At 41.4% G+C, this 13,554-nt stretch overlaps 1 protein-coding gene across 1 annotated transcript; it reads left to right on the top strand.

Moving 5' to 3' along the window:
* The first annotated feature begins 1,872 nt into the window (after positions 1-1,872).
* On the top strand, positions 1,873-4,336 carry LOC136785711 (putative odorant-binding protein A10). Its single transcript, XM_066746937.1, has 3 exons — positions 1,873-2,084; positions 3,595-3,781; positions 3,852-4,336. The coding sequence occupies exons 1-3, from the start codon at positions 2,067-2,069 to the stop codon at positions 3,992-3,994; spliced, it is 348 nt and encodes a 115-aa protein (XP_066603034.1). The 5' UTR covers positions 1,873-2,066; the 3' UTR covers positions 3,995-4,336.
* The last annotated feature ends 9,218 nt before the right edge of the window (positions 4,337-13,554 follow it).

The raw sequence follows: 13,554 nt of genomic DNA, 5'->3' as shown, positions 1-13,554 counted from the left end.
CGACTTTTTCTCCCGTATTTCAACCAGATTTCATGAAACATAAATATCTACGTGCGGAAAATATTCGCTTGGCGTAATTACACGGTTGAAATTAATGCGAGTTTGTTGGTAGGGAAAATTGCTGGAAATCGTTCCAGGAAACATGAGTGAAGTAGGACGATAAACGAATAAAGGGCAGTTGTGTGTATACACAGTTGCCTTTCGCTGCACGCTGTGCACAAATGAATTTCAGAAACCATGCCGGTATACCGGGAGTGATCCAAACAATCAAACAAAACTGATATGTGACGCACGGTACGGTGTAGCGCGTAACGCGTCGTGTCGTGTTGCGGCGTGGCGCGGCGTGTCGTGCCGTGCCAATCAATCGGTTGCGTGTCTTGAATAAGAAGTGATCCCATTTGCACAAATTACGCCATGTCGCAGGGCATCATATACGATCATACCGGCGAGCAATTAACCACAAAATGTTGACGCAATTTTTCCAACTAAAATCACAGTCTCGACAAGTGTCACGACTGCGAAGTGAACAAGAAAAGGAATAATATTTCAACGAGAGATTAATAAAACTGAGCGTGGTAGAGATTTATCGTTTTCCGGGAAAGAAAGACTCGTAAAAATATAGAAACGTATTGTATCGTCGTAGTACGAGTAGAGCGAGTCATGGTGTATTCAGCCACTAGACCATATCTGACTTTTCCTCGAATGTATACTTTCTCTGATCGTGAACTTTCACCTTGAGGTTTCTTTTCCACACGGAGCGATCTCTTCCGCGTAATCATCCGGCTCGGTCGGTGCGTGTTAGCCGAGACGACGGGATGACGCGGCCATGGGTGAAAACTCTGCAGAGTTAGAAAAGCAAGAAATGAGGGACATGAGGGGGGGGGGGGGAGAAACAGGATTTGCGTTGTTGCCTCTCGCTTTCACCGCGTTTTCGTTTTCGTCAGAGTGAGAAGCTTGTAATTACTCGGATCTGTATAGCGAGTCGCGTGTAGCATGCAGGTGGCACGTTTATACATACAGGGAGAAGGAAAAGGAGAGTGAGAACTGGTTAAAAGTGGATTGATCCAGCAGCAGCGACCAATCGAAAGAGACTAATGGCCGGATAACGCAAGATTCCTTTTTGCGCCGATGGATTGAAAAGTTGTAAATCGATTCTACTGGAAGCATCGAGTTCGTTGAAAGCTCCTTACCGATTCAATGCTTCCCTCGACAGGGTCCACCGGATAGGAATAAACTCTGGACTTTTAGCAATTTCACTCTTGGAATCTCAAGTTCCTGTTTTTTCAAGCTGTTTTTGCTAGGAGGAACATTTTTTCTAGCGGCTTTTTCGTAACGCGATTAGCGCGCTCCTCTCAAAGGAAGACAATAACAGATCGCGAAGTTAGCTTTGTGTCGAGGAAGCCGGGAGAGTCCTATTCGTCAAGGAGCTAGTTCGAAGCTCTCCAAGAGATTCTTTGGCCTCTTAGCGTGGAATCTGCTAGAATCCTTTGACTCGGATAAATATTGCGGTCTCTCCGGAATAAATGGTCCTTCGATCGGCGCCAAGCGGCGATGCTACGGCGCTCTAACGGTCCACCCGGTCCACGCACATATACACGAAGATACACGAGGAAGAAATTTACGTGTGTGTCTGTAAACAATTGCTTCGCTAGGTATTTTTATTGGGAAAGTATACGTCGACCTTTATACCGAGCGAGGATTTTTCCTAGCCGAACTTTTGTCCCGGCAAAGGAATTAGCAATGGTACCCCGTGTTTGGGGAACGTATCGCTGCGATGGAAATAAAAATAAGAAGCGGGGATTAATGGTGTTCTCGTGGTAGGAGTAAGAAGGTTGCATGTGTGAAAGACGTATGAAACGAGGTTGCCGGTTGCCGCTGTCTCGTGGCTGAACGGTGTCGTCGAGCCAGCTGCCAACTGACACCAGTCACCGACTCACTCACCATTGCCAGCCAGTACGTTGAGAGATTTCGTCGCGAAAGGAACAGCTTTCGACTGGTGCTTCGTGAAATTCTACAATACCGATTCTTCGATCTCCATCAACGTCCTTCCCATTAGGACTTTCATCATGGCTTCGACGATCAAGGTAGCAGGGCTCGACCTTTGCCAAACTTAAACCTCGAATAATCTACACTCTACCCACTAATCCTCCCCGAGCGCATCCTCCGAATTCCCGGCAGCGACGAGACTCTGGCGAAATTTAAGTTTTTAGTGCGTGAAACTGAAACCGACGTGCGGTATTCTCTTGAGCGTAGATTGGGTGGTTAAAAAAAGTCGCCTTAGCCTTGTCGGTTGGGTATACCGGCGTAATCACAAATAGCATTGGTGATCCATTCTCTGGAGTTTGCAAAGTTCGATGCTTCATCCTCCCTTCTGTTTGATCGTCGTGGAAAATAAGTTATCGCGACAAGAGAGAAAATATTAAAAACACAGGGAAGACGGTTGAAGAGGGTAGAGGCAGCTGAAAGTTGGAAAGTTGGGCTTATAGAAAGATTTCTCGCTCCATCTCCCGCGTTTTCTTTATTTATTTATTTAATTAACCTGCCTCAGCCGCTTTAGTAAGTCGTCTTCAAGCCGCTGGATTTTTCCTTTATTTCGTTATAGGAGGCGGCGAGAGAGAAATTAAATCTTCAAAAGTCGGAGAAATATTTGTCTATAAAGACGTTCTCTTAACGAGTGCTGAAATTATGCAAATGTCAAGTTTAATCTGTCAGGTAAAATCGCGTAATTTCGCCGCGTTTCTCGCTGAACAGGAGCTTCGCTTTTATCGAGAAATTTGTAAGATTACGATTCGTACAGTCCTTGCAATTATCTTATCTTATATATGCAGAGTGCGGCGCGGCGCGGCGCCGCGTCTCTATGGGGAAATACTGACCACTCTGACTGGAATATCAATCGTTCGTTCCTCCGACCACTTTAGCGATTTCACTATTGTATTATATATATATACACATGCGGTGGCTTTTCTTTCTCCATGCGCGTCATTGCGCAATTGTCTCTCGACTGAAGTAATGAAGTATTAAGTATGTAACAGCTAGCACGAGGGCATAGGCGCGCGATGAATTAGCAAAGCAGACGTAGACACCGAGCAAAGTGGCATTTGCCGCACAATTCAACGGAGCCTCTTATGATCGGCAACGATTTCCGTTTATTGCGGAAGTAAGCGGTTTGTGGCTGGCCTATCCCGGTCCGCTCTGGCCCACCCACGTCCAATCCACAAATCAATTCGCGAAACGCACCACGCTCCGATGCAATCTGTCTGACGCATAGAGGCATTTCTACCCAATGATTTATCTATATATTGCATACATATATACAATAAAGCCAAATTAATTCTAGCGCCGCTGTAAATATCTTCGCGTGAATGTGCACGACTAAGAAAATTATCTCATTTAGCAAATTTATAAATATAATAGTTAACGATAAGAAAAAAAAAGACGATTACATATGTATATATATATAAATAAGTAGAAATGTTAATCTACAACCTAATTTGCTACAGAGTCTACTTGCGTATGAGAAAATAAAGAATGTTTTGCGGAAGGAAAATAGATAAGAAGAAATGTGAGAATAATTGTTCGAAAAACTTGTTGCAGGTTGCTTGTGTTCTGTGCGCTATTGTCGCAGTTTGCTTGGCCGAGAACAGCGAGGAGAGGACGGGAAAATCTCGGGTCTCGGATGATCAGCTGAAAATGGCATTGAGCGACGAGAGATATTTGCTAAGACAGTTAAAGTGCGCTTTGGGAGAGGTACCGTGCGATCCTGTAGGACGTCGTCTGAAAAGTACGTATTGCATCTAAGCCGAGAGTAAGAAGGAGTGACTGACATTGTAGATTTGAAACTTGATTCGCAGGCCTGGTACCGCTGGTGCTGAGGGGCTCCTGTCCTCAATGCTCACCAGAAGAGACCCGCCAGATCAAGAAGGTCCTTTCCCACATACAGGCAAAATTCCCGAAGGAGTGGTCCAAGGTACTTCAGCAATACACCGGGGCTTAGTGCAGGATCTCAAAAATCCTTCGTTAATGATGGTGAGGATGAGGCTTCAAAATGCGAACGCCAATAGTGAAATAAGCGAATGGATTCTCTGCTGACCCGGATAGCCTCTATCCGATATCGATGCTATCATTAAAGATGAGGGAGCAAGCTGATATCGATCTCCCGATACAGACTAACGAAAATCAATGATAACCATCTTTCCAAACACCACTCACCACTAAATCACTCTCCGTAGTCAGCCAAATCGTTCATCTTTCTCGTTCGTTAGATTTTAACGTAGTTTGTACAGTCGTTTAATACTATATATATATGTGTGTTAGTCAATAAAGTTTCTTTACTGCAATTACAGATTTTTCGTGTACTGTAATATCTATACTATTTATATATATATATATATATATATATATATCCATTGCTCCTTCTCGTACGGTTGTCAATCTTAAACCATTCGAGCCCTGGAAGTTTGCAAAGCTGCTTTGGCAAGCTTATTCAGAATTAATGATAATCAACAAGTTGTTTATTATTCGGAGTGTAATTAACGGTGCGAGCTGTCGAACCAGTTTACCTTACCGACTAGCTTATCGCTAGTCATTCCAATTATAATTTAGTAAAGCTTCGTTGTAATCTGAAGCAGCGTCGTTTGATTCTCGATAAGAAAAAAACAAAAAATTGTCCAGAGCTGATCATTAAAAAGTAGTAGAATTATTTGAGAGGTTCACCGTTCAGGCGGAAGCTGATAGCTCTAATGGGCTTATTTGTCAATGAAAGTTGCAAAGGCGTGGCAATAAGTCTAAGGACCCATTATCAATTTGCAGGAGATGAATAGGCTGGTACGATACTCGATAAGAAGGGTAAGATTATCGCTTCATTGAATGATTACGGAGGCAGACAAAAGAATAGAGGCCGAGAGAGTAAAAGAAAAACAAAAGAGTAACGAAAAAGGATGCAGAAGAATAATTAATTAATCGACGCGCAAGTAGAAAATGTTGTACCTGGACTACCTATATAGTTCTACAAGATTATCGACATACGATAGTCCATTTTCATTCCAATATAGCGAGACAAATATTGAATTTTCTTTAAAAAAGACGAAAATCTTTGTTTGATCTACCGATACCCGCCGCCGGATGCTGAATTTTCTATTCTGCTGCCAGAGTCTGGAGCTTAAAAACCGAAGCTCTAGAGTATCAAAAAAAGACGAGGAGGGAAGGGGAGGGGAAGATTTAATTACCTGGACACACGAATTGAATTCTTCGACTCGTCTAACGAATCGTAACATAATTAGTTTTGGCTGTTTGTTCCTGAATTGCGAGCCATGTATATGAAATGGTGGGTAAATCGTGGGGAGGAAGAATTTGAAGGGATCGGGGGAATGGGGTAGCTCATATCCTGGAAGATCATCTCGTTCGGGGTATCCGCTATCGACCTCTCACAAAAGCCAACTGGCAAAAACCCCTCATCCCTTTCTCACGCCGAATACTGCAAAGAAAGCAGGAAGAACTTTCCATCGAAAGTTTTTACCGAGCAGAAATAAGGTAGCTGCGCGAGTGATTTCTCCACGCTGTATATATAGTTGGTATAGTTGGCGCGCGATAAATTGCGTTTAGTGAACGGGCTGTTAAGTTTCCCTACTGCAGGTTTTTCGTGAAGTAGAGTGTTCGAAGGGCCAAAAGGGTGGATTAAGAGGGGCGTCGATGTAAAATGAAAGTTTTCCATCGGTATACAACAGTTTGCTATACGCAGATAGGTACTGCAGATGGAACAGTAATTTGCATACTGGCTGCGATTGGCTACTGGGAGTAATGCAACAAGGAGGATTAAAGGGCGGCTCTCTCCGGCACTTAAACACAAAGGAGTTGTGTTGGACAATGGTTGAATGATAGCTCTGGTGGGGGTGGTAGAGATGGGGGTTCGGGAGGGGGGGGGGGGGGGGGAGTGACGCACACACCGTCAAGTGCACGTGACACGCGCGCTCTAAAAGGCTTGATGAAAGTTGCCTGTTGCTCCAGCTTCGAGTACAAATTGTCGTGTCAAGCAGAACGTGCACTGAGATAATCTGCGTTAATACGACAGTCTGTTTCTTTCTTCCGTATGGCTGCTTGCCTCTCTTTTGTATGGCAGTGCATTTTCAGAGTGCATAGACGCGCATAACTTTTTTAGAAATTAATTATATGAGTTACGTGCGGAGAAAGGGCTTGGAAAGTTTCCGACACCTGATGATAATCGCGCGTTTAATTTATTTGGATTCTCTCTTAATTTTGTTCCATGGATAATTCGGGTTAATACGTTCATCACTTTTTTTTCTCTCTTTTTCGTGTGATTATATACTTCTGTTTCTTTTAATAAAGTAGAGGAGATGGTTGGAAAGTTTCCGACATCCCTGATAATGCGCACGTGTTTAAATTGCTTGGATTCTTCGCTAATTTCGTTTCTAATTAATCTGCGTTAATGCATCTACATAATTTCTTTCGCGTGCTTATACTATGGTTTCTTTCAATCGAGTGAAGAAAGGGGTTGAAAATTTTAGATGCTTGATAACACGAGTGTTGTAACTTGGTTGTAAAATACCAACTTCTGTGCTTACTTTTGTTATTTTTAATTTTTAATAAAGTGGTGAAGAAGGGGTTGAAAATATTTGACAATATATATGCACGTGTATGATTTATTTGCATTCTTTATTGTTAATCTGAATTAATATATTCGCTTCTTTTTTCACTCTTTCTTTTCAGTCGAGAGAAGAAAGGAGTTGAAAAGCTTTGACCATTTGACATTACGTCTGTTTCAACGAATCAAGTCATACGGTTCCTCTAGTATTTTGTAACCGAGTGGAGAAAGGATTTGGAAAGTTTTGGACACCGAATGACATGCGTGCCTCAATGAGCCAAGTCAAACGTGTATCGTACTCTCGTTTCTTCCAACCGAAATCAGAAAATAGTTGAAAAGCATTAGACTCCTGATCACAGGCATATGTCCGTAAATCGGCAAACTACAGTGATCTTCCGCACTTTTAACACTCTAAACCGGTTTCAATGTGCGTGCTATATCTTTCCTCCACTGCATGAATTGACTTGGTCACCTACGACAGACGGATCGTTGGTCCCACGATAACCCACTGTCAAACCCCGGAACGACACGTTGCTGCCATTCTTTCACGACTACGGCTGATAAAACGATTGATTGAAAAAGTTTGGGTGGAAGAGACAAGGAATTGGCAAGCGAAGCGCAAAATTCGTCAGACTATTGAAATGCGGACAAATATGCATTAGAACTTATCGCAGCTAGCATTAAAACGAATGGATTCCTTTGCAATGCGAAATGGACTTACGCCACTTGGACTCTGAGCCTTCCATTTCTGCCATCTATTACTGCCTGTGTATGTGGGTATGTGTGTGTTTGTGATATACGCATGGAGGGAGAGAGAGAGAGAGAGGGATGAAGGGGAGAGGGGGAGGTATAAGGATAGAGATATAGTAGAATAGGAGAAAGCGAGAAGAGGGGAGGTGAAAGTAGTGGTAGGAGTAGAAGTAGTAGTGTATAGGTAGTAGTAAATGGGGGGGGGGGGGGGAGGAGGTGGAGGGCGAGAGTTGGCAACGGAAGCATTGAATAGTAGGAGGATGGGGAGGAGGAAAAAGGAGGGGAATAGGGGGGTGATTCTGCGAGTGAGAAGAAGGGGGGCCCCCTAACGGTATACGTATATATGGCACATGGCAGGGATACATAGCACGGCTTGCGGAGGGCACAAGTTAGTGTCTATATACGCGAAAGATCGATAGAGGACAGAATCCCGGGACATCCCTGCTGATCCTCTTCTCTTATTCTTGCAAGAAGCGTCCTAGCCTAAGCTAGACTAGTTATATCTTTCTCGCTTCCCTCTTTGGCGTCAACTTGTGGGGATGATGGTTGGGTGACGAAGGAGGAGGAGGAGGAGGGGGAGGGGGAGAGGGTGAAAAAAGAAGAAGGGATAGGGAAGAAGAAAAAGAGGAAGGTGGGAGAGAAGGTAAAGCAAAAGCTCACAGGTGGGCCAACGATACCGATAGCGTGCTGAGAGCAAAGAGCACGTGCATTATGTATCCTTCAACTTTATTATCTATGCCGTACTCCACTCTCCATCTCTTCGTTATAAAATGAAACCTTATATATATATATAGAGAAGCTGGCATACTCTCTTTTCGTTCAAAGTGACTCAGGTGTAATCATTAAGAAGCGTATCGATGCACAGAGAGACACGCATTTCGCTGTAAATTCGAAGACAGTATAGCTCGTCCTTTTAACGAGATTTGGAGGAAGATGGAAGATGAGAGAGGACTACGAAGGATTCGCACGACCGTTCTAAGGATCATATTACTCACAGCTTGTAAAGGATTTCCCCGCTGTCTCTGTATTGCTGCTTCTGCAATTTCTCCCCATCGTTCTCGTCCTTGTAGGTATTCACGGCTAATAATCGTCACGGTGCCTATCCCATTGTTGGCCCGATTTGTATGTGCACAGGGTGAGATAGCTAGGAACGGATAGGGATGGGGGGGGGGGGGGGGGAGTGGGAGAAAACCTATTAATAGCGTTCACACTCCTCGATGGGATTGAACAGACCAACCGGAATAGCACGTCTAATTAATTAACTCGTCGTTTAAACTTTCCTCTCTTCCATGATATATTTTCCATTTTAATTTTCCAATGCTGGGATGTAGGAGGGTCGGTCTACTTGTAACAGACTGTACAATGTATTACGCACGAATGATTCCTTGCAATCAAACCTGTATACCTGTATATATGTATATCCATGGCCACCGTAGTATACCGATATTCGGAGCTGATATCCACTGCGACTTCATGCATTTTTATGCCCGCCAATCGGCATAATTGTTACGAGTCGGCGAGGGCTTCTTCCTTTCCAGACACGGCTGGATAACGAGCGTGATTTTCAGATACCGAATGAAAACATAAATCTCTTTTGCTATGGAACGAAACGACTCCGATGGCTTTCAAAGTCGTCTTATTAAAAGCTTTCGTGTATATACACTGTTGCTGGATGCAATGTCACTGACATTTTAATAGTCTTCCCTGCTTTTTTCCATTATCTTCCATTTATCAACCATGTTGTTCCTCCCGTTTTCTATTATTTCCTCCCAACTATTTGCACGCCCAGCTGTTTTTTAATGTAAATGAACCGGGCCTTAATGAAATCAGGCGCTTCTCTTTCGAATTTTCATTCTTCTCTATTTAGTTTAGCCAAAGCAATTTACACGTCTAGTCGCTTCAACGGTGACCTTCTTTCTTTTAATTTCATCTTTCAGCAATTGTTGAGAAACGTGCTCGCGAGTTTGAATTATCATAGTTTTTCTTTGCTTATAATACGACTCATTCCCTCTATTTTTCTTCTTCGTATTTCCAATCATGGAATTCAATCATAGTTTATCCAAATCGTTTTAATATTTATAATTGGACCGAAGGGTTATAATTCTTGCTATTTTTGCGATAAATCGATGCGCGCCGTGTGTTTTTATATGGTAATTAAATTAATTATAAAAATTAATTATATATCTATATATATCGTCCCACCAAAGTGTATTGCACAGTGCATTTTCGTCAGAATTTTCCTTCTGGAGGAGAGAAAGCGGAAATTAGATTATGCGTTCACGCGGGAGAAAATTCTCCTTTCTTAATTACATAGAAATTACGTTTCAGTTACGATTAATTGATAAGATCTTTTAAGAAGAAATTCAACTGTTGCGACAAATGCAACTGTTTGCGAAGGGGGTACGTGCAAAGCAGTGCGCGACAGCATGAAAAATATAAGGAGTTATTGCATTCGCGAGTTACTGCTCCGTAACGCTTAATTAGAGTGCGTCGAGTGATTTGTATCGACGAGCAGTGGAAATATTTGATAAAAAATTTCTCCTTGCTTTCTCTTTAAAATAATCAGTCTTGGCTGGTAGGTTCGAGTGGATTGCGAGGATTCCGTCTGCGGTTTGGACACCGCAACGCTCGGCTACCTTTACATTTACCTTCAAGTTATACTTGCAAAGTCACTCTGGCTTAGGGTTAAGAGAGGGAGGGTTTGCAACCACCGGCCGCGCGCCAATGTTAATTCGACCAGAGTGAATTTCATAGATTGCAATCGGCCGCGCGCGGTGCCAACCCTCCTTCAGAAACGCGCAAAAACCGCTGCCTGGAAAATAATTGCGGCCACCGAGAACGCCTTACTCTCTCTCTCTCTCTCTCCTTTTCTCTCATCTTCGATAACGATTTAAACAAAAACTACTATCTAACCTCTTTCGCCAGAACTATATAGGTATAGTAAATTCTTTTCTCCTTTTCTTCCCCCTCCCTCCCCCCTTCTCTCTCTCTCTCTCTATCTCACTCGCACTTGTACCCCTTAGACCTTGCCCATTCTTATAAACCCTCCACTTCTTGATTTCTCGACTCGATTCTCATTGGTATTCGAGCGCGAAAATTCACTCGAGATACCGGCGCATTTTTATTTCCATCCCTCGTTTGATGGATATTATTCGCTGGTAATGCTAATGGAGACCGAATTCTGTTCGTAATAGGTATCCTGTTATAATAGTGCAAAGTGTCCTAACCAATATTATCAATGTGTCATGTGATCATCATCTATTGGCTTACCTAAAAAACTATTTCCTTGTAATTTAATTTTCAATAGCTCGTGTTCCTTCAAGCCGTTAAAGACCTAATTATTTTACTCTGTTAGACGATATTTTATAATTTAATATTTTTCTTTCAGTATTTTAAAAAGCCTTTAACGATCCGATAAAATAAATTAAAACTCGTTTGTAATTAAAGTGACTTTAAAATTAGAAGGAAATTTCTTTTTACACCGGAATATCCAAATTTTACCTTTCTCTCTTTTCCTTCGATCGAAAGTTTGTTTCTTCTTTTGGTTGTTATTCATCCATATAGTTACTTACATAGATACATCGGGTATGTATGCGAATGGTATCGAGATGGAGGAGGCATTCGTCTGATTAAAGCATCGATTCACTCGCAGTCATGAATAATATCCGCGGAAATGCTGTAACTAGCAAACTCGAGCGCCTAATTTTAACGCACTAACGAATGGTGCTAATTAGCAAGGCTATATCGCTTAAGGGATTACATGGATTTTAAAGGGAAGAAAAGCATATAATATTTCCTCATTTTTTAACATACCGAATGAATTATTTTATTCGAACTTTTTGTATAGATTAATTCGTGAATAATAATCCTCTCTGAAACGAAAAGTTCAGATATTTTTTGTTACAAGTTGAGTACAGCCCGCATGGTTCACATGGTTGATCGAAGGATTTTCCCACAATATAATAGACTTATCTGACAAGTAAATAAATTATCAAAATTTATATAGAAAATCTTCATATTTTAAACACAGTTCTGCTAAAAATTAAAATCTCAATTTCTTTTTACAATCCTTCGAAGGATTACAAGCTATACTCATCTGCTAACAATAAATAATTTACTTTTTGATCTAAGGTAATGTTACCACGAGTTATCCAGCATGGCACGAGAATTTTTGTTTCTCAGAAAACTGGCAAAGTCCTAATTTTCAATATTATGTAATACTAATGTTATGGACTTTGCTCGAAATATTTTTCTTTCGCATGCCAAAATTTAGAATAAAATAATTAATTCGGTACGTTAAAAAAACATGAAATCGTCTTTCTCTCTTTAAAGAACCATATAGGTCTAGAGGAGTTCGAACTAGCCAAGTAAATTTTCGTTTTCATTTTCATCACAGTTAATTAAACACTGTGCGATGAAAAATTCGTTTTTTGAAATTAATTCGAAGTGATAAAGCAGTGCGATCATAGAGGCAAAGAAGAGATTGAAAAATAAGGAAAATAAGAGAAAAACAAGGAGACTAAAAAAAGAAATTAAGGAGCAAGAATGAGGAATTTCATTGAAACGAACTTATTTTTCATTTTGACATTTCCCTTTATTGTCATTCGATTTTATCTGGGAAACTCCTTGAGTAATACATGGGAATTTTTTATATTACTTTAGCACGAAGTAGGAAATGTCGTATATAAGGGAAGAATAGGCGCGAAGATGAAATAAAAAGAAAAACGTTCGCCAGCCGACAGTAATAATAATCGTGAGTACGTAGCGTGCACCTATTTCGTTGAATGAACGCTCGTTTTCTGTTATCTCCCTTGCACTCCCACCCCCCCCCCCCCTCCATCTCTGCACCAAACTCCGTAGATTTCGCGTGGCCTAAGCTGCGAGATACGACAATTTCTGCCTGACGCTCCGCTCGCACACACATACATACACGCGCGTACACTCGCCCACTAAGCCCCGTGCTTGCGGGAAATTACTCATAAAATGAGCTAAAAGTCCTTGTCGCTCGAGCCTCTTCTCTCTCTCTCTCTCTCTCTCTCTCTCTCTCTCGAAATTCTTGTATTTTTATAACAATCCTGCGTTTCAATGTCACCTCCCCACTCCTTCCCCCTCTAACATATTGTCAGCGAGGTTTTTCTGGTCAAGCTCATTTTGCTTTCGCACGACGCACCAGGCAATCGACAGTAGTATGTGCTACGACTGCACGTGATAACTTTGCTCCTCTTTATTCTTCAATATATTCCGATGTTTTACGGTCACGGCCCTAGCGGCCAGATAAGCCGATAAAAATACGCAGAGTCACGTATTTTTTTCCTCAATATTGTACACAAAATCACACGGCCGAATCTCTGTCGTTATCTCAACATACGGTCTTCAGCTCGACTAATTATCAAGAGTATACGAAATTGTTAATTGTGCATTAGCTTCTATTACGCATTTATAATGTATAGGCTATATTTCTATGGGTAAATCGTGTATAAGTCGAAAGGAGAATTGAGTCTTTTATCAGTCGGGTAGTATCTCTAAACTCCTCGAATCGAATATAATACGACGGTATATATATATATAGGGTGTATACTCTCCTCGACTCGCTTCAGAATGCGGATGTAAAAAGTTATTTAACTCGGTAGGTATCTACGTAACAGAGATACTATTATTTCATATATACATTGCCGTTTTCAATGCACGTAGGAAGAAGTTTGAAAAAGGTTCCATGTAAAAAATTTGATATCCCTTACGGTAACTGCACGAAATGAGCGAATTTTTGTATCCACGACCTGCGGCGAATTAAAATATACACCCTGTACGTACAGCTGTGACCATCGGTATATAGCAGGTATATATGTATATACATTATTTTCCAGTCGATTATTGTTACACGTCCCGTTTCTTTTCGAAACTGCTCCCTTCGATACTAAGTTTTCACGCGCGATAGAAACCTCGTCAAAATATAAATGGAACCTTTGGAAATTACTTCCTCTCGTCGACCTTATTTTATGTTTGTTTCACTTTGCCAAGGGGATATGCGTTTTTCATAGGCAGCAATAATAAATAAACGACATCATTTATATAACTTATATATACTCGTATATACTTATGGTAAACGATGAAAAACATTGGACAGTGATGGGAATAAAACTGTGCACGTATAATGAGAATATATAGCATATATACTCGTTCTATTGTTAGTGCATTATTTGATTTCG

The sequence above is a fragment of the Prorops nasuta genome, unplaced genomic scaffold, assembly GCF_024137725.1.
Source record: "Prorops nasuta isolate Cenicafe-Biocafe unplaced genomic scaffold, Cenicafe_Pnas_1.2 PNAS00003, whole genome shotgun sequence".
Lineage (NCBI taxonomy): Eukaryota > Metazoa > Arthropoda > Insecta > Hymenoptera > Bethylidae > Prorops > Prorops nasuta.
The sequence above is the reverse complement of the archived record's forward strand: the minus strand, read 5'-3'. Positions and strand labels throughout refer to the sequence as shown.